Here is a 21,627-nt window from a genome sequence, read left to right as displayed (position 1 = left end):
GGCTATTATGTCTCCAGAATTACTGGATCAGCTCACAGCTCATCACTGTGTATGCAAAGTCAGAAGTGTGTGTCACTTCACATTTATTAAGGCTGAAATTCACTTTGCTAGTGGTATTAAACTTTACTCAGTGTTGTGATATTCTTCCACATATTTTTGTGGCTTCCTTTAGTACAGTGCTTTATAATCAGTACCTTATCATCGAGGAATTTTGTCACCTCATTAATCCAACCTGTGTAAATGTGTGAAAGAATACAGAACCCAGCATGGGACCCTGTGGAGCTCCACTGGTCACCTACTTCCATTCAGAAAAATGAACAGCCATTTCTGTTTCTTTCCTAGCTTTTAACCATTTTTCCATAAGAGGATCTCCCTTCTCATTTCACAGCACCATTGTTTCTTTAGGACCTTCTGGACAACACTCTTTGGAAATCAAATAGATTATATTAACAGATCTCTGTCTATTGTTACTTCTTCAAAGAATTCCAGTAGATTTATGAGTTTGTAGAGGAGATTCTTCTCCGGTACTTATTGTAGGTACTTAGATTATGGAAGGCAAGATGAGGATGGGGGGAATTACACTTGTCTCTGAGCAAAATATAATTGGGTATGGGTTCACCAAACCTTCTCTGAGAATTCTGTCTTCAACAGAGACACCTCTTGTTGCTATTGTAGAGTGTTAAATGAGTGGAGTTATTGGCCATACTTATCATGCTGGAACAATCTTTTACATAGCTAGAACCAGCCTGGGAAGCACTCAGTGTTATTAAGTCACTAGTTGCTCAAAAGCCAGGGCAGAAGGCAGGCTTTGCTTGGCTAATTTGTGATGTCGAGCAGGCACACTGTGGCACAGAGCACTGCTTGGGATTTTGCAAGCATTGATATAATCATGACATGCTAGAATGCACTGTTTTCCCAAGAAGAGCAATGACTTAAAATGGTGCAAGTAAGCAAGGTTAGGTCATCATTTGCCACAAAGACATAGAATTTTCCAATTAACTAGGAATGGCAAAGAACATTTCTCATTGCTTTGACTGTGTGAGACTGAAGGTCAATGGGAAATCAAGGGGTATTTCCATGGTACAGGCTGAACTGATTAGCTGCAGTTGTAAACCAAAGAACCCTTTTGTGTTTAGAAACCCTCTTCAATAGTTTTCTCTGTCCTGCAACACCATTTCTTTTTTAGTTGAAGTCAACAAGCTGTTTTTCAAGCATTAGCTGATGCCATTCAAGCACTGAAATATCCTGGCAGTAATAGTGTGTGGTGTTTGCACTAAATAGTATGTACTTTACCGCAGAATCACGGAATGTTAGGGATTGGAAGGGACCTAGAAAGATCATCTAATCCAATTCCCCCTGCCAGAGCAAAAACACCTAGATAAGGTTACACAGGAAGGTGTCCAGGCAGGTCTTGAATGCCTCCAGAGTAGGAGACTCCACAACCTCCCTGGGCAGCCTGTTCCAGTGTCTGTCACCCTCACTGAGAAGAAGTTTCTTCTCAAATTTAAGTGGAACCTTTTGTGTTCCAGCTTGTGCCCATTACTGCTTGTCCTATCATTGGTTGTCAACCTGCTGTTTATATTGCTGACATGATAGACATATGATAGATGCTTATGTAGCAGCACCTGAGATCTAGGGCCATGAAAGCAGTATTTTTTTCCACTGTGTTTCCATAGTTCACCTGATGGTAGAAACAAACAATAAGGTAACTCTAAGTGCCTTCTGCACTAAATGGAGTGTAGTATTGTCTGCATGTGAGTGTTGAAAATTCTCTCAACTTCCTTTCTAAGATCCTCCATGCAGATTGTGCTATGATGGAGGTTTGCTGTGACACACGATGGGTTTAAAACCTAGTTTAGCAGTCCTAGTAATTTTCAGGTTTGGTTTGGGTTTGCTTGGTGGTTTAGTTTTTTGGGGCATGTTTTTGGTGGGTGGTGTGGTGGTGTTTGGTTGGGTTTCTTTTTAGTTGTTTGGTTTTTGGTGTTGGTTGGTTGTTTTCTGTGTGTGTTTTGTTTTTGTTTTTTGTTGGGTTTTTTGTTTGTTTTGTTTTGTTTTGTTGCATGTTTGTGTGTGCATGTTTTGTTGTTTGTTGTTGTTTTTCCTAGAACCATGGATACCATAATTTTAGAAGTCAGACACTGCAGAAACAGTACCCTGACACTTCTACGTGTTCTGCTCCAGATTATTGTGCATAAATTGCCTCCCCTTATGGAACTCAATCAGACCAGTTTCCAAATTTGTTATGTTTAAAGACTGTTGGAGGGGACTGGGGAGAAAGGTAGAGTATTTAAATTGTAACAGGTTATGCATATGTATGTATTCCTGCTTAAGGTCTGGATTTTCTTTTAGCTGCCACAGAGTGCCTTTTTAAATTACTTTGCTATTGAAGTTAATTTTATCAGAGAAACCAGTAAACGTTTGTTGCCAGATAGTAAGGTCATAAAAGCAGCACCAAGGGTAACATATGTGTCAATAAAGATTTTAAAATGTTTATGTAACTTGCAAGCTTTTTTGACTCGCATTGATCTGAAGAGCTAGAAGTGTATCTATTATAGGACTGTAATCAATGTAGAGTATACAGTGAATTAAGTTGTAGAGAATTGTTTCTTCCTGAAAGAAGTAGTGGCAAAATTGATGGTTTAATGTTAAAAGGTGCTAGATTTTCTTCTATTACTTCAAATGCAGCTTAAGAAAAAAACAAAACAACCAAACAAAAAAAACCCCACCCACAACAGTTTCTGATGGCAGTTATGGAGCTTTAAATTAAGATGTACTAAACATGCTATCTTCTTGCTGTAGCGAGATCTGTCTGTGCCGAACACAGTCATGGAACAGAGCCAAGTGCTTTCCTAAGGAAAATGGCCCAGGAATTCAAGGCATGTATTCAATGTTCCATGTACTGTCAAGACTAAAATAGATGAAAGGACTGAGAAGCAAATTATAATGGGGACTTCAGAAGTGTCCAGCAGGAAAAAGTGATGACTTACATTGTGAGGCTGTAGTCTCATTTCTTTGGCTCAACTGAAATAATGCTGCCCTTTGATTAGCTTGGAGCAATTTAACTGTGCTTTGCTTTGTCTGGCTTGGACTTTTTTCTCACCCTCTCCATTCCTGTTTTTGTCTTGGGTTATTCTGTCCTTTGCTTACTTTGCTTAATTTTTGTCCTTGCTTTACTTTAAAACATGCAGTTACTTCTTGTCTGAAACTGTGAGACAATAATAGAACAATGAGATATATGTAAAATTCAATTAAGAATTAAGGGTCTCTAAATAATACAAAGATTGTAGCCTATTAAATTTCTATCTTAAAATCCATCCTGAGAACACTGACTGGTTGCAGTATATCTTACATTACATTAGATGCTGCTGAATACTCATTGTAATTTGTTTTTGAAATGCTTTTCTACTTCTCCGTTTGAATAAAAAATAAAAAGTATTCCATCCCATATGAGGTTTGACTGTTATAAAGCCTTGCTTAGACCATGCCTGTCTGCTGTCATTTATACATATTCAATAGAATTTGAGTCTTACTTTCAGGGAAATGCAATATGTGACATAATATTCAACTATTAATTTGTCTTGATGCAAACTGTCAGTGTTTATGTTGCTTTGATGGGACATGTCTAGATGTTCGAGTTGTTTTTTTGTTTAATGGGACCGCCAGGTGGAGTCAGGGCGCTGAGACCCCATGAGCGTTGGTTGCAGTTACCTGATGGAAGTGGTTTTCACAGGGTGCTTCCAGTGTGCAGTGCTGGTTCTCCTGCAGCCTGTAAGACTAGGAAGTGTTGTTTAACTGAGACCTACTGTTTCAAAAGACAGAAAGACCAAAATGGTCCTACTGCTGTTTTTAATTGGCAGCTTTTACAAAGCTTCATACAGTAAATTACTGATTGAAAAAGTTGTTAATTTTGTTTGTTGTGATTTTCAAATCTGCTCTTCCTTATGTCCCCTGAATTATACATATGGTGCAGCAAGAAAAATTTAATTGTATTTATTTGCTATTAGAGGATTTTAAAACTAGAGGATGACTGACTAATCTGAATTTGAGACCCCTCTCTCTCTGTTGTTTTTTCTCTCTTCTTTTTAAAATCTTGGCTAACACTTTAACCCTGAAGTTACCTCAGACCTTATTCAGCAGACAACATAGTTTTCCAACCTATGTGAAATTGATATACTCCAGTTTTTGTGTGGCTGTTTGGCACTGCCAGAGCTATTAGCCAGTACAGTAAACTGGTCTGTATATATGTTTCCCAGAAACACATTTATTAATACACTTTATTCTGTAAAATCGTACTTGTCATTGTAGTTAATACTGGAAGTATTGTTAAAGAGTCTTAGATGGGGTCACAGCTGTCCATATGTAATCAGAGTTAAATGAGACAGCAGGCTTAAATCTTAAAGTTATAAAGTGACTTTCAGTAGTAGGAACATATTGTGAACAAGCTTGCATGTTTTTGTGTTTGTACTTTCTAAAGCTGATACTACCTTTTGCTGCTTCTGCTTCATAGATTGTGACTTCCTTTTTTTGTTTTGATAGTGTTAATGGAACACATGTACAAAGGGTTGCTTAGCATGTTCCAGTAACAGAAAATGTTTCTAAACAAAACCAGACTTGCATAAGTCTGCCGTCCAGCGAGACCTGGACAGGCTGGAGAGTTGGGCAGGGAAAAATTTAATTAAATATAACAAGGGCAAGTGTAGAGTCCTGCATCTGGGTAGGAACAACCCCAGGTTCCAGTATGAGTTGGGGAATGACCTATTAGAGAGCAGCGTAGGGGAAAGGGACCTGAGGGTCCCTGGTGGACAGCAGGATGGCCATGAGCCGGCACTGTGCCCTTGTGGCCAGGAAGGCCAATGGCATCCTGGGGTGTATTAGAAGGGGGGTGGTTAGTAGGTTGAGAGAGGTTCTCCTTTCCCTCTACTCTGCCCTGGTGAGACCGCACCTGGAATATTGTGTCCAGTTCTGGGCCCCTCAGTTCAAGAAGGACAGGGAACTGCTGGAGAGGGCCCAGCGCAGAGACACGAAGATGATGAAGGGAGTTGAGCATCTCCCATATGAAGAAAGGCTGAGGGAGCTGGGTCTCTTTAGCTTGGAGGAGACTGAGGGGTGACCTCATTAATGTTTATAAATACATAAAGGGTGAGCGTCAAGAGGATGTAGTCAGGCTCTTCTCAGTGACAACCAGTGATAGGACAAGTGGCAATGGGTATAAACTGGAACACAAGAGGTTCCACTTAAATTTGAGAAGAAACTTCTTCACAGTGAGGGTGACAGACACTGGAACAGGCTGCCCAGGGGGGCTGTGGAGTCTCCTTCTCTGGAGACATTCATAACCCGCCTGGACACATTCGTATCTAACCTCATCTAGGTGTTCCTGCTCCAGCAGGGGGACTGGACTAGATGATCTTTCGAGGTCCCTTCCAATCCATGACATTCTGTGATTCTGTGAAGTGTTTAATATGTTTAAAATACTTACTGCACAAGCTCAAAATCAGTCTCTAAATTTAATTGCTTTGTTTCTGCAGTAGTTACATTGGCCACGGTATTGCTGTATTAGAGTATTGTAAAGGTCTTTCTCCTTTCTAAAATCAAATTTATATTTTCCAGAAGCAGCAAGTAATCAAATTGTAGATTTGATGGTACAGTAAATTACCTGGCATTCCAGCAAAAATAGTAATGATTGCAGTCTGTAACTTAGAAGCTTTGTTTTCTTCTTAAAAATCCACTTTTAGAAGTAGCTACTAAGCTTTTAAGTTGTTATTCAGCTTACACTGCTTTTGGTAGAAATTACCACTCTTACTGCTTCTAGGACTGACAGACATAATTTGTGAAAACAGCTGCTTCTATAATACTCTTTTGTAGCTGAAAGTCCAAACCAAGCTTTCTGTGCCTTTTCTCCTGAACTTCTCATAAATAGATGAAGCAGTGCACAAATACATAATATATTTCTATCTGCCCTGTATGTCATTCCACTGCTATTATTAGATGCCATAGGCCTTACCCAAGAAACAGGCCAGTGCAGGTTGCCAATGGAGGCCAGTTAGATATTCATAGTAACAATGCACTTCCTGGTGCTCACTGGGCAGCTGTTTTGGAATCTGACTGCCCTTATGGTTACAAACTTACCTAGCTTACAAGTATTTTATTCAACTTCATTCTTATGTTATTATTGTGTCTTAGCATCAATAGCTCTTTTCACTTTGAGTCATTTAAATTGTATGCTTATTGACAGCAATTATATTGAGACTTTTTTGCTAGACTAAATCCATGTGTTTCATATCTGTTTCTGACAGTAGTGCAGGCTTAGGTGGCTATTGACACTTTTGATACTTCATTTCACCAGTACAACTGTTTTGAAGATACACATCAAGCACGTGATGGAACTCATAAGCTTAAAAAGAAAACAAACCAAAACCTGTCCCCCTTACATTTTTTTAGTCCACTTCATTTTCTACCTGTATGCTGCCCTGACTCTTTCCAAAGTATGACCCTATGTTATTGATGGAATGGTATACAAGGCCAGAAATGAGCATCAAAGGGGGAGGAAAAGAAAAGAAGAAGAATATCTTAAGGCAATACTGCTGCTGGATGTAAACCTTATCCTTAACCAAGGCTTGTTTAGATACATTTACCATTTTACACAGCACCACAGAAAATTGAGTGTATTGCTTGAAGCAGTTTGAACCAGTCAGTTCAGGCACTAGCAACAGCCTACTCATGGCCACATGGAATGATTGCAGTATGCACTTAACACTGTTTACAGACCTGCATAGTTTATCCTTCTGTCTAATTTAAACTGAATCAGCTTCTGATTGCTCAGTCCAGGCAGTAGATGGTTCTTCTATAACGTTGCTGCTATTTACCAAAAGTAAACCTAAAATAATAACTGCATCTTGTTGGTTCAGTTGCTATTTGACGAAAGCTGTTTGCTGTTGTGTCTGGTTCCTACCATTATTAATTTAATGTATTTTCCTGTTTATATCTGGGAAGTTAAAGTTTCCCTCAGTGATACAAATTACTGTAGTGTTTTCTCTCATAATAACATGGCAAGTGAGTTTCCCTCAGTGATACAAATTACTGTAGTGTTTTCTCTCTAATAACATAGCAAGTGTAGATACAGAGCATTTTTGAAACAGTCACACTATTTCAACTATAATCCTCTTTCTTGTTTCTTTGAAGTCTATTTTATCCTTAATTTTAGCATAGTTTCTTTGTTTCTTAAACAACTAAGATAAAGTTAGTAAATTATCATTTTTATTGTGGCATGATACATGGAGTTTGGGGAATTTATTTATATTTTTATGTAGACAAAGAATATGAATTACCAAGCCATGAAAGAAATGGCCAAGATTTCACCTATGTGTATATTTTTACTTGCACGTTATTTTTTATTAATCTGTCAGTTACATTGTCCCTAAGTACAATCTGATTGACTGGTAGCTCTAAATGGTTATTTGAAGAGTTGCGTGTAGTCATTTTTGTAATGTGAAATGTTATGTTACAGTTTTTGAAGGCCTACCTTCATTTGGTCACTTAGAAACACAGGTTTTCTCAGTTTGTACTGCTTGTGTTAATCTACATAAATTACTGCTTCCTTGTATCAGCAGCAGGAGTCAAGTTTATGAGCATTTAAAAACTAGGCAGTTCTGTGGTTTTGTGTCTCTAGCAGACAACTACCTGCTGGTGTTTATTGCAATCACGTATGCAGCTGTCAAATTTGTGTGGATATTCTTCAGTGCAACTTGCCAATGTACCAAGAAAATCAGGTGGTGTCTTTTTTTGGTATTTAAAAGTAGCATTCTGCAGTAGTCAGGGACCCTGCATTCAAGTTTGTGAAGTAAAGCCAACTTTAATTTCGGCCTGTCTAACAAGTTTAATAATTAGTGTAATCTCTTGGTGCTGTGACTATTTTAGTGGGTTTTTTTCTAACAATATGTAGTTGGTCAGTGATGGGTCCGTGTTTTCTGCGTGTCTAGGTAAAAAAAATTAATGACAGAAAGCTGAATGTTCCCTTTAAAAATAATATTTTCTTCACATCCTGCACTTCAGCATAGTTGTCAGCTTTTATGTTGTTCAGGCTGTTGCTTTCCTTTGATTCTATTTTACTTTTATTTTGACCTTAATTTGGCATATTTCCTGTTCTTTCTGATATTCTCCAGGGGAGGCAGAAGGAGCGGAGGGGAATGGGTAGAGTTCAGAACCTTGAACCTACTTTTCAAGTAGATTCCCCTTCAGCTCCCATGAGGTTGAACCACAGATGCACTAATAATGTGTAAAAAACTGGACATAGGTCAGTCTAGTGGGAAGCTGTTCATGTTATAATGAAGTACTATTTAATGGATTGTAGACTCAAGGTAGAATTCAGTGGTTTTGGGGAATGGAAACTAATGGATTCTGAGAATGCTAATACTTAAGGTTTTACTTTCATGAAAGCAGCTTCATTTATCATAAACTTCTAAATGTAATTCAAAATTTTAATAGTCCAGTGGAGAAGCTACTAAGTCAGAACTAAGTTGATATCAGAGAGACAGAAGAGAGGTAGAAGGAATATTATTTATTCAGGCTTTATTTTCAGAGTTATGTCATCAGTAAACTGGACATGGATGTTTCTGTGTGCCACTAGAAGGGAAAAGCAAACATCTTGGCTACATTGGTGTGGGAGGATTTGAAGAAACTGTGATAACAAGAAAAGAAAAGTCAACATAAACTGTAGAGAGAAGTGTTGTCTTTTTTTTTTTTTTTTTCCCTTGCATAAAAGTAATTTTGGTTATGCTATTTCTAGAGAATTCCTCTCATAGATGAGTGAAGTTAGTCTCTTAATAGAAAGTCTTGCCTTTGAGCAGGAGCCCTGCATGCAGCTCTTTTCAGTTTCCTGGCATTTCACTCTTCTGCTTTGATTTCCTTCAGGCTAAAATTGCCTATCCTTTTATGCGTGCTCCCTGCATTGTTTGCGAAAACCTATCTGAGCACTTACACGCATACCAAACTGGTTTTGCAGTAAAATTAATACAGGTACAATGGCTAGCATTAAGAGGAAAAGTTATATAATGTTGTCACTGCTTAATTGCAGGGTGACAATAAACCGTGGCAGATGCTTTGTTAACACTCTCCCCTGCCCCCCACCCCTAGCCTTCACCTCCCCACTAAGGAAAGGCAATAGGTGGGCAAAGAGAGGCAAAGAGAGAGGACTTGCAAGTTGGAAAAAGTTAAAAATGTTTTACTGATGCTACTAATAAAAAAAGAGAGAATAATACAAAATATACAAAACCAATCTTTTAATTCCCTGGCAAAGCTCAGCACTGCTCCAGGAGCTGCACAGCAGACACATGGAAGTCCTCGGTTGGACTCTGCAGCAGACCACAACTGGATTCAAGGATGCAGGGTCTGTCAGTAGGCCTCAGGTCACAGGGACGGCAGGCAGGGTCCTTCCCAGATGGCCACCATAGTCGAGGAAGAACGAGACCCTCGTGATCTCCCAATTTTCTATGGAGTATCACGTGGATCGGATGGAATACTTAGTTGGTCAGTTTTAGTCACCTGTTCAGTTCGCTCCTCTTTGCCCCTCTCACGGCACGTGTATTCTTATCAGTGACCTTGCATTTCATTGCTATGTCTACCAAAACATGTATCCAACTTCAGAAAAGTGCAGCTACTTAGAAGAACTTAGCTGAAAGGAAAAATTCACTAAAAGAGAAACTGGTCTTGTTTTTAACAAAACCAGGACAAATGTAAACTAGTGTTGAGTAAACATCCCCTTTAGTAGCAAGGTCTCTGTGTGTGTTCTTGTATTTCTTTAGTTATCATTAAAAAATTTACATGGTAATAATCACAAATTTTTTGTTGCTGTTTTAAGTTATGCAACTGAAATAAGGAGCCACATAGTAAGTCTCTGCCAGCCATAGATCCTCCCATGATGCTCCTCTGATTCTCTGATGCTGAACACCCTAGCAAGCTTTACTTTTCTGCTAGCTAAAGCTGAAATATGGCTGTTTTATATAATCAGGATTAGTAGTACGTAAATTACAGTGAACTTATGTGCCTCTTCTGGCAATAGAGTGAAACCGCCTATTTAATATCCATAACAATTAAAGGAATATATTTGCAAGTGAGTAACAACTAAAAGTTTTCCTCCCGTGGATGGTTCTGTGGCACACATCTCACATAAAGATAAAATTGTTTGTTGTAATGAACATGACCAAATGACCTTTTAAAATGTCTTGTTTTGTGCATCTTTGCAGTTCTTGTTATTCATAATCTACAAATCACCATTTGGGTTTTTATAAAATGTAAATGCTGCCTGTTTTTGTAGAGTTTTATTAACTGTAATTCTTGTTTTCTTAGAGGACTGAATAGTAACTTGATCTATCTGGTTTTATCAATACCAAAGATTATAGCCTGTTCTCAACTTAGTCATTATTTAGATGGAAAATGTAGAAGACAGACTTCTAATTTATTTAAAATTAGACAAAGTTGATAAGGGTAGTGGCAGTGTATACTCCTTCTGGACAATCTATGGCTCTAAAAAGTACTTTGCTCTTGCTTCAAAAAATGTTTTGTAATTATTAAAGGTCTCTTGCCTTTTTTTGATGTTTACTACAAACTACCTTTTGAAGTAGAATTTTGCTATGTAAAAATCATTTTTATACTTCCAGGTCCCTTGGGCCACGGCTTGTGTTGAGAATGACATTAGGAGCAGAAATTACTAGCCAGCTCAAGGCTTCTTCATACTTAGCATCAGGCCGAAACCTTTTGAGATGGGACCTATCACCAGAGCAAATTAGAACAAGAACAGAAGAACTAATCAGGAAAACAAAGCATGTATATGACACTGTTGGGATGCTTGATACTGGAGAAGTAACACATGAAAATACTGTACGGGCCTTGGCAGATATAGAAGTCGAATATGCAGGTTAGTGTATTTTTTCTGTGACTCTTTCCACAGGGCATTGCATCTGCACATAAGGAAACAAATGGTGAGAAAAAATAATTGTTGCTTGTGTAAAACATGTAGAGGCCTCTCAAGGGTCCTCTGGTCATGAACATCTTTCAGGACCTCTCAGCAATATGTCTCGTGATCAGCTACAAAGTTCTGCTGCTTTATTCTAGAGTCAAAAATAAGGATTAGCAAAACCATGCTGTTGATCTCTTTGACACATCTGGAGAACTGCACTGGTCACAGGTTTTCTTTCTGTGCATGGAGCTCCACCCAGTTAACATTTTCTTTTCCAACTTTGTACAACCACTAGGGGACAATGTGCAACAGTGTAGACTACAGCATCTGTGGTAAGCACAGCACCTTCAGACCTGATAGGCAGTGCATTTTTTTTTTCAGATACCACAGAATCTAAGACAAGCAAGTCAAATGCAGTAATGGAAAGGCTGATAAGCTCCCAGTGGAGAAAATGTGATGGTTGAGAGTGTGGGGAATTTTTGAATGCTTTGTCTAAAAAATCCTGCTTTACTTGCTTGCTTTTATGTTATGGCCTGCAAGACCTTGGAGAATCCAGTGAGAGCTGTTGGTCATGCAGCCAGATCTAGATTGTTCTGAATGAATTACCAAGACATGCCAATACACGGATGGAGTTTAATGGTCAAACACAGGTCATTCAGTTAATTTGTTAATAATTGTCAGTCAGAGGAGATGGGAAAAATTAAAATGTATCTTGGGAGGCTTTATTTTGAAAAACCTATCACATGGTGGTTGCATGACTCTCAAAAAGTAGTCAGTATAATAGAATATTAAGTTCTCTTAAATGCTCTAAAAAATCTGCAGTAGCAACAGAGGTGCTGAAAACAGCCACCTTGGCTTGGAGCAGAATCTTCACCTTGGGGAAAAGAGAAGCCTGCAGCTCAAATTATTGTCCTGTAATATTAGTCTGGCTTTTACATTACTTAGAATTACAGTTTAGGTACACACAGTGAATTGACTGGAATTGATGCTAACAGAAAGACTGAGTAATCTTCATCCAAACAGCTTCCTGTCAGATTTGGTTTTAATTGCACTGATGTATTTGATATAATTATTGTAAGCCTTTTGACCAATGTATAAAACTCTCTGCTTTAAATTAAATTAAAAGTAAAATTTATGTTTGATTCAGAAAATAGTGGCCATCAGCTTCTCAGCAATAGCCACTAAGACTTGTGTCTTACAAAATGTACTTTTTATTCTCTACGTGCTATTGCAGTTGTGGGTTGTGTTTAAGCTTTTTAATGCTTATCTTCGAAGCTGTATGTGAGATTAGCATCACTTACCTGTGAATGAGTCTGTGACATATGGATGTATTATGACAGCAAGACTTCCATTAGAACCTTAGATTTTTTAAGTCCTGTGTGTCCCTTTCATGTATACTTGAAAGACCTACCTCAATACCTGGAACTTAGTATCTGAAAAGTCATGGATGGCAACAGACCCTACATTTCGCTTAGAAGCTGTTAAAACTCACTTCAGGATTTTGAAACATCTTGGCATGAGGACAGGAGGTGTAGGGTGGGTAAATTTCCCGTGGGCTTCAAAAAAAACCGTATGCCCCTGTTTATATTCCAAAGAAGGGCTGAGAGTATCTCATGGTTTGATAAAACAACTTCAGATTGTGTAAAATTACAGAGCTTTAAATCATCCTAAAATGTTGTTACTCTAAAATGTGCTTTTGGGGAGGGAAGGGCATGAAATTGTAATTGGTTTTGAATTAAGTTAATTCATTTCTATTTTAACACTTCTATTCAATGTTGTTATAAGATGCAATATTTCTTTAATAAGCAAGGACTTACTTAATCTCAATAGTGTATTCTAAAAAAGTAGTGTTAATCAGCTAGCATCTCTAGCATCTTCTGTGTTTGCTTTCCTGTTTCTTCTTAAAAACAGAAGAGAAGATGGGGATACGTTGTTTACATAACAATGTAAAAATAACTTCAGGACAGATGGGCCTGTTTGAAAGATTCAGAGCTTTTTACCTCAAATGCTATCATGGGAGCACATGTGTCAGCTATGAGACAATGTCAGACTTCACTTATAGTTGCTTCATCTTTCGAAAACCATGTATCATATTCATACATCTTTCAGTTGTCTTTGTAGAAGTAAGAAGGTGAGATAATTAGGTTTGGGTAATAGTTCCTGTAATATGTTTGTTAAAATGGTGTGCAGTTTCGTCCTTTTGCTTATTCAGTTTTACATTATCTTCAGTCACTTTATTTGCTTCAAGCCTGATCTGAAGTGTCAGATTGCTTTGGGTACTTGTTTCTTATGTCTTCTATAAATATCAGAAGGGGGGAAGGTCCTTACCCTTAAAGCATTTGTAGTCTTCTGTGTAAGTGTTCATTGTCTTTTATTTAAACAGTGGAAAGAAGCATGTTGGATTTTCCCCAGCATGTCTCACCTGACAAAGAGGTACGCTTAGCAAGTACAGAAGCTGACAAAAAGCTTTCTAATTTTGATGTGGAGATGAGCATGAGAGAAGATGTGTTTCAGAAGATTGTCTATCTGCAGGTAAACCACAATGATATCTGCATAACTTGTGGAAATGTAAATAAAATTCTAGCAGTGAAAAACTTTTTTCTAAAGTTAGCATCTGCAGAACTTTTCAAGATCCCCATCACTGTGTGTGTTTCCCTGTGTCTGTACCAGTCTAATCTTTCCAGTGGGACACAACTATACAAAAAGTCTGTGGTTCCACAGAAACTTAAACCTATGTAACTTGGTGTTTCTGCTCTTTTCCTCTTGTGTCTAGATGTGTATATCCTTCTCTCTCCATTGCAATGGCTTTGGCTGTTGTCTAATCATGCTGTCAGTTTAAATGAGCCAGTAAAACATTTTGATTAAATCAAGTTTTTCATGGCCTCACTGAGGATTTAATAGCTTAGGTATATTAATTCAGTTTCTTGGTCCTGCACAAGGGCTGAATTAAAATGTGGTGAGGAGAGTGAGGGCCCTCACATTCCCATGGTATTTATAATACAGTCAGTTCACTGAAAGATGGGTAAATGTGCTTGATCTCAATGACTCCTGAATGTTTTTCCTCACTTTAATGAGGACCAAACTTTTCTAAGTTAACAACTGTTTAGTGTTGATGATGGAAAATGGGTGAGGTTCTTGTATTTAATTTAAAAACAAAACCAAACTAAACTGAAAATAATCTAGTCTCTTTCTTTCACTGACGCATTAGGGGAAAAAAATTGCTGCATAAATGTATGTCATTGAATGCGCTCCAGATCCTTTTCTTTAGGAAAGTTTTGCTTTCAGGTCTGAAATTTGGAATAAAGGTGAATTTGGTAGTGAAACCATCATTTTAGATTTTAATACTCCTAACATCTGCACATGCTGGCTAGCAGGGGCATGCTTAAGAATGTTGCTAATCTTCTCCACCCACCTGCCCTCAGGAAACTCAGCCTGATGTAAACAGCTGCTGCAGTTTTTGTTCAGGATACTCTTAAGTAGATTTTGCTTCTTATTCTGCCTGAAGATTTCTTCATGGAATAAGGTACCATCATTGTCCGAAACAAGTATGAAATGGTATATAATATCATCAACTATGACTAAAATTCCTGGGAGGTTCAAAAATTTTATGTGTGTAGTATATTCTAAATTAGCACTAATGTTGTTGAAATTGTTCATCCAAGAAGCACAGGACAATGTCCTGACCAAACCGAGGTTCAGAGATGACCACAGAGCACCCTTGATTTCTGTGCCAGTGGGGGTTTATACGCTTGCTTATCTTTGAAGACGTAACAGGTCTTTCTGAATGTGTGTCGTCCTTATCTTAAGCATGTCTGTAATGCAAATAAACTTCATGAAGTCTAATATTAAAACTAGAAGCTATTTAACATTGATTTATTTGAAGTGTATGGAGGGATGTATAGTCATCAAGTGCTGGATGAAGAACACTAATTTATCTGGGAAAAGAAAAAAATCTAGCTATGGAACAAGGCAGTATTCACTGCTTAAAAATGAGTGTTTGTGAATTACCTTCTTCTGCTTAAAATCTTTGCTGGGTTTGGGCCCAGGAGATCTTCAAGGGTGTGACAGTTCCATATGCCAGTGGAGATGCTGGGAGATCCTCACAATGCCTAAATAACTCAGTGACTCAGTATAACAATGCCTAAATAACTCAGCAACTTTTCACAATCCTCTGTCCTTAACTACTGCTGTAATAAAAGCAGTATCTTTTTATAGAGATTAGAGTACTCCATTCTTTTTCTCAGCCTTTCTATTTTTGAGACTTGCAGCACAGTTAGCACAATATAAATGTTAATGTAGTTACAGTATCTGCATTTTCACCTCTGTCATTTTGAAGTCATGCTTTTTCTGTCACACTAGTCTTAAGTCAGAAAAAAAAAAAAAACACGTTTTGTGGGTTGACCAGTGGAAAAACATTATGTGAAAATTCTGATTGTTACAAATATTTTTGTACTCAATATCACAGCATTAACAATTCTAGATGTAGTGTTTGTTAGCATAAAGTCTTAATGAAACTGCAGAATTTCAGAGATTATTCTTTGCCAGAAGCAGAGCAGGAAGCCCAAGTGTTGCAGGAAGTGGAGTAATAGGATTCTTTTTATCTTTGGGAGATATTCTGTGTGAATTGCCTTATGCTTTTATCACAGATGGGGATGGAGATGTGAGGTTTTCACTTGGAAAGTACAGAGAACCTAATTTTCTTCACTTGATTTCCTCACAAAAGGAGATTTCTGCCCCTTACATCCTTTTATTAAAAAAAAAAAGGGGGGGGGGGGTTGGGGGGAGGAAGGGTTAACAGCTGAGTGCTGCAAAAAGATCATGCCTGTGGTGAAGGGTACACCATATAATCACATGGCTCAATAACCATTGACTCTAGGTGTCTGGTGACCTATGGTAGTTAGAGTAGTCATGAGTGTATAGATTGTTTTAAAAATTACTTGTAAACAAATAATATTTGAAAGAAAAAATATTCCTCATTCATCATATGACAGTATTGGTAACCTATGTTAAATCTACCTGTTGCTTTAGAAAAGTTACTTTATCACAAAGTGATTGCTGTAATTTTTTTCACTGATATTAAAAATTCTTGCGTGTAGACTATTGGGATATTGCATAAGAGTTCTGGGGACAATTATGCTTAGCAGTCCTGCTGTAGCATAATGCTGCTGGGACTTGTGGCTTTTTGCAGAAGAAAAGCAAAGCTAAACCATTCTAAGATATTTAAGGGTTCTAAAATCCAATCTCATGATTTTCTTTTTTAATCATAGATGCAGGGCACTTGCCCTGGTGGGAGTAGACATTGTTTGTGTTTTTATGTGAATAATTTTTAAATTACAGTCGGGAAAAATCTCTATTTCAGAGTTTTTATTAGTTGTTTTCTCTTCTAATTTAACTAGCTTCCTGTCTCTTTTGTGTTAGACAGGTAATTTGCACTGGCAGGTCATTAGTTGACAGCTGTACACTGTTGTGTAACATTTTGGTAAAGTTTGCATGTTTCAACATCCTTACTTTTCTGAGGTGCTGTTCAAGAATTAGTTGTATGTAGGTAAGCTGACGAGAGGGTTGTTAAGACAAGTCAGAGCTAATTCCAATAGCTTAATATTTGAAGGTGAACTAAAATAGATTATATCCCTTTTAACAAGGACTATAAGTTAATACCTTTTTAAATATTCGCTTTTAGATGAAGGAAGATAAAATTAGAATGCATACAACGTTATTTTCAATTTAGAATAAAGTGACAGTTTTCTGAATTAAACATGTATGCTGTAGTCTGAAAGAAGACCCTCACAGGACTGATCCGTGTTCTGCTACAACCAGTGTCTTGTCTCTTAATGTTGATTGCTTTACAAAATGACCATTCAAGAATCGTCATAAGAGCATAACCAGACATAGAAATAGTATTTTATTTGTTGCCACTGGCTAATTTGTTCTGAAGAGGTGATGTTTATGCTCAAATTTTATGCCATCTGATAACTTTCGATGACATATTTGAATTATTTTTTTTTTAATTTCCTCTAAATTTTGAGGTACAGTGTTACCTTATAGCACTGATTTTCTTCAAGGATGTGTAAGAAAGGTATCTATACATAAAAAGTGTAATTGCACTGTACTGTAAACTAAAATGGTTTGTTATTATGACAGCACATAAGTATGCTGAGATACTTGGTAAAAGAAAATTACTTTAAAACCATACTACATCAATATAAGAATACTGTTGTATTAGGTAACTGCTTTTGGAAAGTTCTTCACACTGAAGTCTGGGCTATTCCTTTTTTACTATAGTGGTTTTCTGAAGAACAGCTCTGTTCAGACCCTTCTAATGCTCAGCATGTTTCTGACACCACATTGCAAATTTAATTATTCTATACTGTCATTTCAGCAATCCTGCAATCTTGAAAATGTAAAGCCTGAAACAAAGCGATATCTAGAGAAATCGGTTCAAGTTGGAAAAAGAAATGGACTCCATCTTCCTAAAGAAGTGCAGAATGTAAATATGGACTATTAGTTTATAAAGCAAAGACGACAAACGGTTGAAAGGATGAAATTATGGTTACATAGCTGTACTAAGCATATATTTGAATTTTCTGCTTTCGGATCTGCTTAATTACTGTTAATTAACTGTTCTTAGTTCCAGACCCATCCTTTAAACTTAAGTCACCTAAAGGTTTTTAAGTTAATCTGTTAGACACTCGTGGTACTCAGTGGATAAAGGTGGTATGATACACATTACCTCTCTTTGCCTTCCAGAGTAAAAGAAGCCTGTCTGGAGCAGTTTTGTTATGTAATCTGATTACAGAGGATGCCTAAGTGAGATAGATTCCTAGCCGAAAGACTTCTCAGAAATGTTATTTTATAGTTGAAGCTTCACAAATTTGTATGATTGTTACAACGACACACCTATTTTAATTTCAATTATTTACACATGGTGAAATGTGTCCAAGATTTTAGCATTTTGACTAAAAAAACTTGCAGTAGCTTAAAGGGAGCATAAGCTGCACTGAAAATCTGGGGCCCATTAAGGGAAGATTTACTCAAGCATATAAAAGCACTCGACTCTTCTAAAAATCATGAAGTAAAATTGTCAGCATCTCAGATGCTGACATAATTATCTTTAAATTCTGACTGATGTTGTGTGACAATCTTAATTTATGACTCTTGAATAGACTTTACCCTTTGTAGAAAATAGTCATTCTTAATGCACATCCTGCAGTTAGGGGTAACAGTTTCATGTGTATTTGCATTGCTTAAGGGCAAGTGATGCCTCTAAAGGAATTTTGAAATACTTTATAGGGAGACAATAGCTGAATTACATTTAAATTAAAACTTGACTAATGATACTCTCTGCCAAATTTTGTATTTGTTGTGTATTCTTTTCCTGGCAACTACTGTGTTTGTGTGAACTTGACAGTAAGGGGTAGAGACATGCTATGAGATACAGTAGAAAATGTTTCACATGGTGAATACTGGGATATTAAAACAAGGTTTCAGAATAGTCTTGTGTAAGTATTCTCTTCTTTTTGTCATACCTGTACAATTCCAAAGAAGTATTTTTCAATAGGTTGCATTTGTTTTTACTCCCCAATTCTCATTAATTTTAGTGGATGTTTTTGAACTTAAACTTGTAATTTAGGCTTTTCAAATCAAAAGGAAATAATGGTATGTCAGCATATAATGCTGTTCAGAGGCCGTGGGTTCATTGGCAACAATATTGCTGAGGACCAAAAGAAAGAAAAGGGGGGTTGAGAGAGTGTAAAGTATAATGTGTTTGCTTTGTTACATATGTGTTACCTGTGTAACATGTAGTTAGCTTATGGTGTTAACTACAGTGTGTGAATTGCTCAATGCCAGCATGAGCTGTTGGCTAGTAGAGAGCCTAGCTGGAAAAAGTGAAATACTGTTCATGTGGTGGATAGTAATTGACAAATTTGATTTTTAATTTTCCACTAAGTTCAGTTTATACCCAATACAGGAAATAAAGATGATGAAGAAAAAAATGAGTGAGCTGTGTATAGACTTTAACAAAAACCTGAATGAGGAAAACACCTTTCTTACATTTTCTAAGGAAGAACTTGGTGAGTGGTATGCTTGCTCTTTCAATTTCTTCAACCTTCCACTTTTACTGAAGTAATCTTCTTTTGGCCCCGTGAACAATGGTTAGATCAAGTGAAATTCTGACTGTTTTCCAGCCTTCTCTATTTCCTTTTTAATCCTTCTCTAAAGTTATCTTAGAATTATCCTTTGCAGGTGTTTATGATTTCTTCATAAATTTGTGCTCCCTGAAGTGTTTGCCTTGCATCAAGTTAGCATATCTGCTACACTTTTTTTTTCTTCATATAATTCTTCTCTGCTCCTTTATTGAGTTCTCTATCATCAGGTAACCCCCTGTGTATTATTGATATATTAATTGCAGTTATAGGAAAAAAAATTCTGTCCAAAAATATATTTTAGCTACTCCAGTCATTTAAACTGATCTAGAGATTTTGTGTGACAGAGAATTTGGGAATTCATTATCTGAAGGCCATGTGCCTTCAGATAAAATGTGCTTTAGTAACACCAGAGGGGTTTTTTTATTTTCATATTCATCTTATATTTTTATCTCGTAGCCTTACATATATTTCTCTTTTGCTCACAAATGTTTCCAATTTTTACTGTGCTTGATTGCGATTTGAAAAGGTTTTAGCAAATAGTTGTAAAAAGAGGGGTTAGATTTCTGTGGATTTCTGATGTCAAATAAGATTGCAGCCAAAAAAAAAGAAAAAAAAGCAAAGCAACAATCTTCCAAGAAGGAAGGGTGAGTAGGTAATTCTGGTAAAAATTGTTTATTAAATTGTGTTCTGTAGAAGGCCTTCCTGATGACTTTATTAAGAGCTTAGAGAAGACTGAGGAAGAAAAATATAAAATTACTTTAAAGTATCCCCACTATTATCCTGTCATGAAGAAGTGCTGCATTTCAGAAACCAGGAGAAAAATGGAGTTTGCCTTTAACTCAAGATGCAAAGAGGTATGTCATATATTGACTGTTCTATAGGGTAATGACAGTTGGAAAATGGAGGTAGACATTCAAGTGTTAGATTTGAGGTCTGTATCTTGCCAAATACTATGAAGTCAAAACATCTCAGTGTGATCTTTAACAGTTCCTTGCTCCAGTTTATTCTAATATCTAAAGACCTTCAAAGTTGAAGATCTGCCTTTGTGTGTGTACATATCTTAGAGTTTCAGCAGTGCTGTTAATAGAAGTAGGATTTTGATCTTTGTCAAATTTCCTTATAATGTTCTTCAGCTGCTTATTGGCTCCTTTCTTCCAGAGAAGAATACCTGATTGTAGCTTCTGCATTACTTTGGGATTCTTCAGAATGAGAGAGTTTATTTACGTGCACATTTTAATTATGAAATACAGGTGATTAAGTGTGAAATTAATGCATTACATATTGATAAGAATTTTAATTAGATGTTAAAAACACATGATTTTTCTGAAAGTTTCATTTAATTATGTGAAGAATAGGTGGAAACACACCTTATTAAAAGAAATAGTTTCACAAGTAAGTTGTTTGATACTGATGAGATCAGGCACCTAGACAGGTACAAAAAATAATGAAAAGGATAGAAGGGATAGAATAAGTGTCATTCAGGCAGCTGTACCAAGGATTCATTAGAGAACAATGGCAGAGTTGAGCTTTTGTACTTGAAGTGCTGAGAAATCTGAAGAGTACAATATATAAGATTAAACAGCACCAAGAACTGAACACTGTGCAAGTCAGCAGAGTTAAAGGGATTTCCTGTTAAAACTATGGGACAAACTTTGAACGTCGTCCCTGAGAAATCTCACTTTTTCAGGACTGGAGGTAAATGCAGTTAACTTTTCAGCTTCTCAAGGATCCTCCACCAAATTTAAATTTAGGTCAGGGCCTGGGGGTTTTGTGCTTCAGATCTCTTTCTTTGTTGTCAGAGCAGCAAAAAAGGGGGAATTTTGCAATCAATCATTGAATAACAAGCAATTAAGCGTGCTGTCAGCCATCTCCCTGTTATCTTTCACATTAAAATGGTTGACTGTTGGAAAGAATTTACTTCCTTTGTCAGAGATTTGTTATTATCCTAAAATGAAATGGTACATCTTTTGATTAATTAAAGCAGATACATTTTAATAGGGAGAGTGATGACTTAGATTAGAAAACTAGCTAACTGCAACTACATGCTGTGACAAAAACTATTAGAAGAATCTAGGTAAACTTATATTGCTCTATATCGTAGCATTTAATTTTAAATGTTTTCTCTTTCTTACTATTACAGCTGTTATTCATATAGTTGTTACAATAACATGTGGTATCTGGTTTCACTTTACAAATTTGAGTCTTTTCTTTTTTAGGAGAACACAAAAATCCTTCAGCAGTTGCTTCCACTAAGGGCAAAAGTAGCGGAGCTTCTTGGTTATAATACACATGCCAACTTTGTCCTGGAGGTAAACACTGCAAAGAGCACAGATAATGTAACAGCCTTCTTAGGTTTGTTCTTATTTATAAACAATACTTTTGTGTGTCAGCATGACTCCTCAGCTAAGATAAATCTAAATACATTATTGGTTTACAGCGTGCATTGTGTTTAGATAGAAGAGAATTGTCTGTTGCCTCTGTGTTACCTCTGTTCTGCTTTATTTATTTATTTATTTATTTATTTATTTA

At 36.9% G+C, this 21,627-nt stretch overlaps 1 protein-coding gene across 4 annotated transcripts in view; it reads left to right on the top strand.

Moving 5' to 3' along the window:
* The window catches only part of NLN (neurolysin), a 41,801-nt gene that overhangs the window by 4,292 nt on the left and 15,882 nt on the right, over window positions 1-21,627 (top strand). For all 4 annotated transcript variants that reach the window (XM_065047467.1, XM_065047470.1, XM_065047468.1 and 1 more), the window contains exons 2-7: window positions 10,653-10,909; window positions 13,335-13,483; window positions 17,331-17,438; window positions 18,921-19,023; window positions 19,792-19,952; window positions 21,315-21,450. In XM_065047467.1, the coding sequence (XP_064903539.1) occupies window positions 10,653-10,909; window positions 13,335-13,483; window positions 17,331-17,438; window positions 18,921-19,023; window positions 19,792-19,952; window positions 21,315-21,450 (914 nt within the window). The remainder of the gene's footprint in view (window positions 1-10,652; window positions 10,910-13,334; window positions 13,484-17,330; window positions 17,439-18,920; window positions 19,024-19,791; window positions 19,953-21,314; window positions 21,451-21,627) is intronic.

Source organism: Columba livia, chromosome Z, assembly GCF_036013475.1.
Source record: "Columba livia isolate bColLiv1 breed racing homer chromosome Z, bColLiv1.pat.W.v2, whole genome shotgun sequence".
Taxonomy (NCBI): Eukaryota; Metazoa; Chordata; class Aves; order Columbiformes; family Columbidae; genus Columba; species Columba livia.
This window is presented reverse-complemented; position numbering and strand designations above follow the sequence as displayed.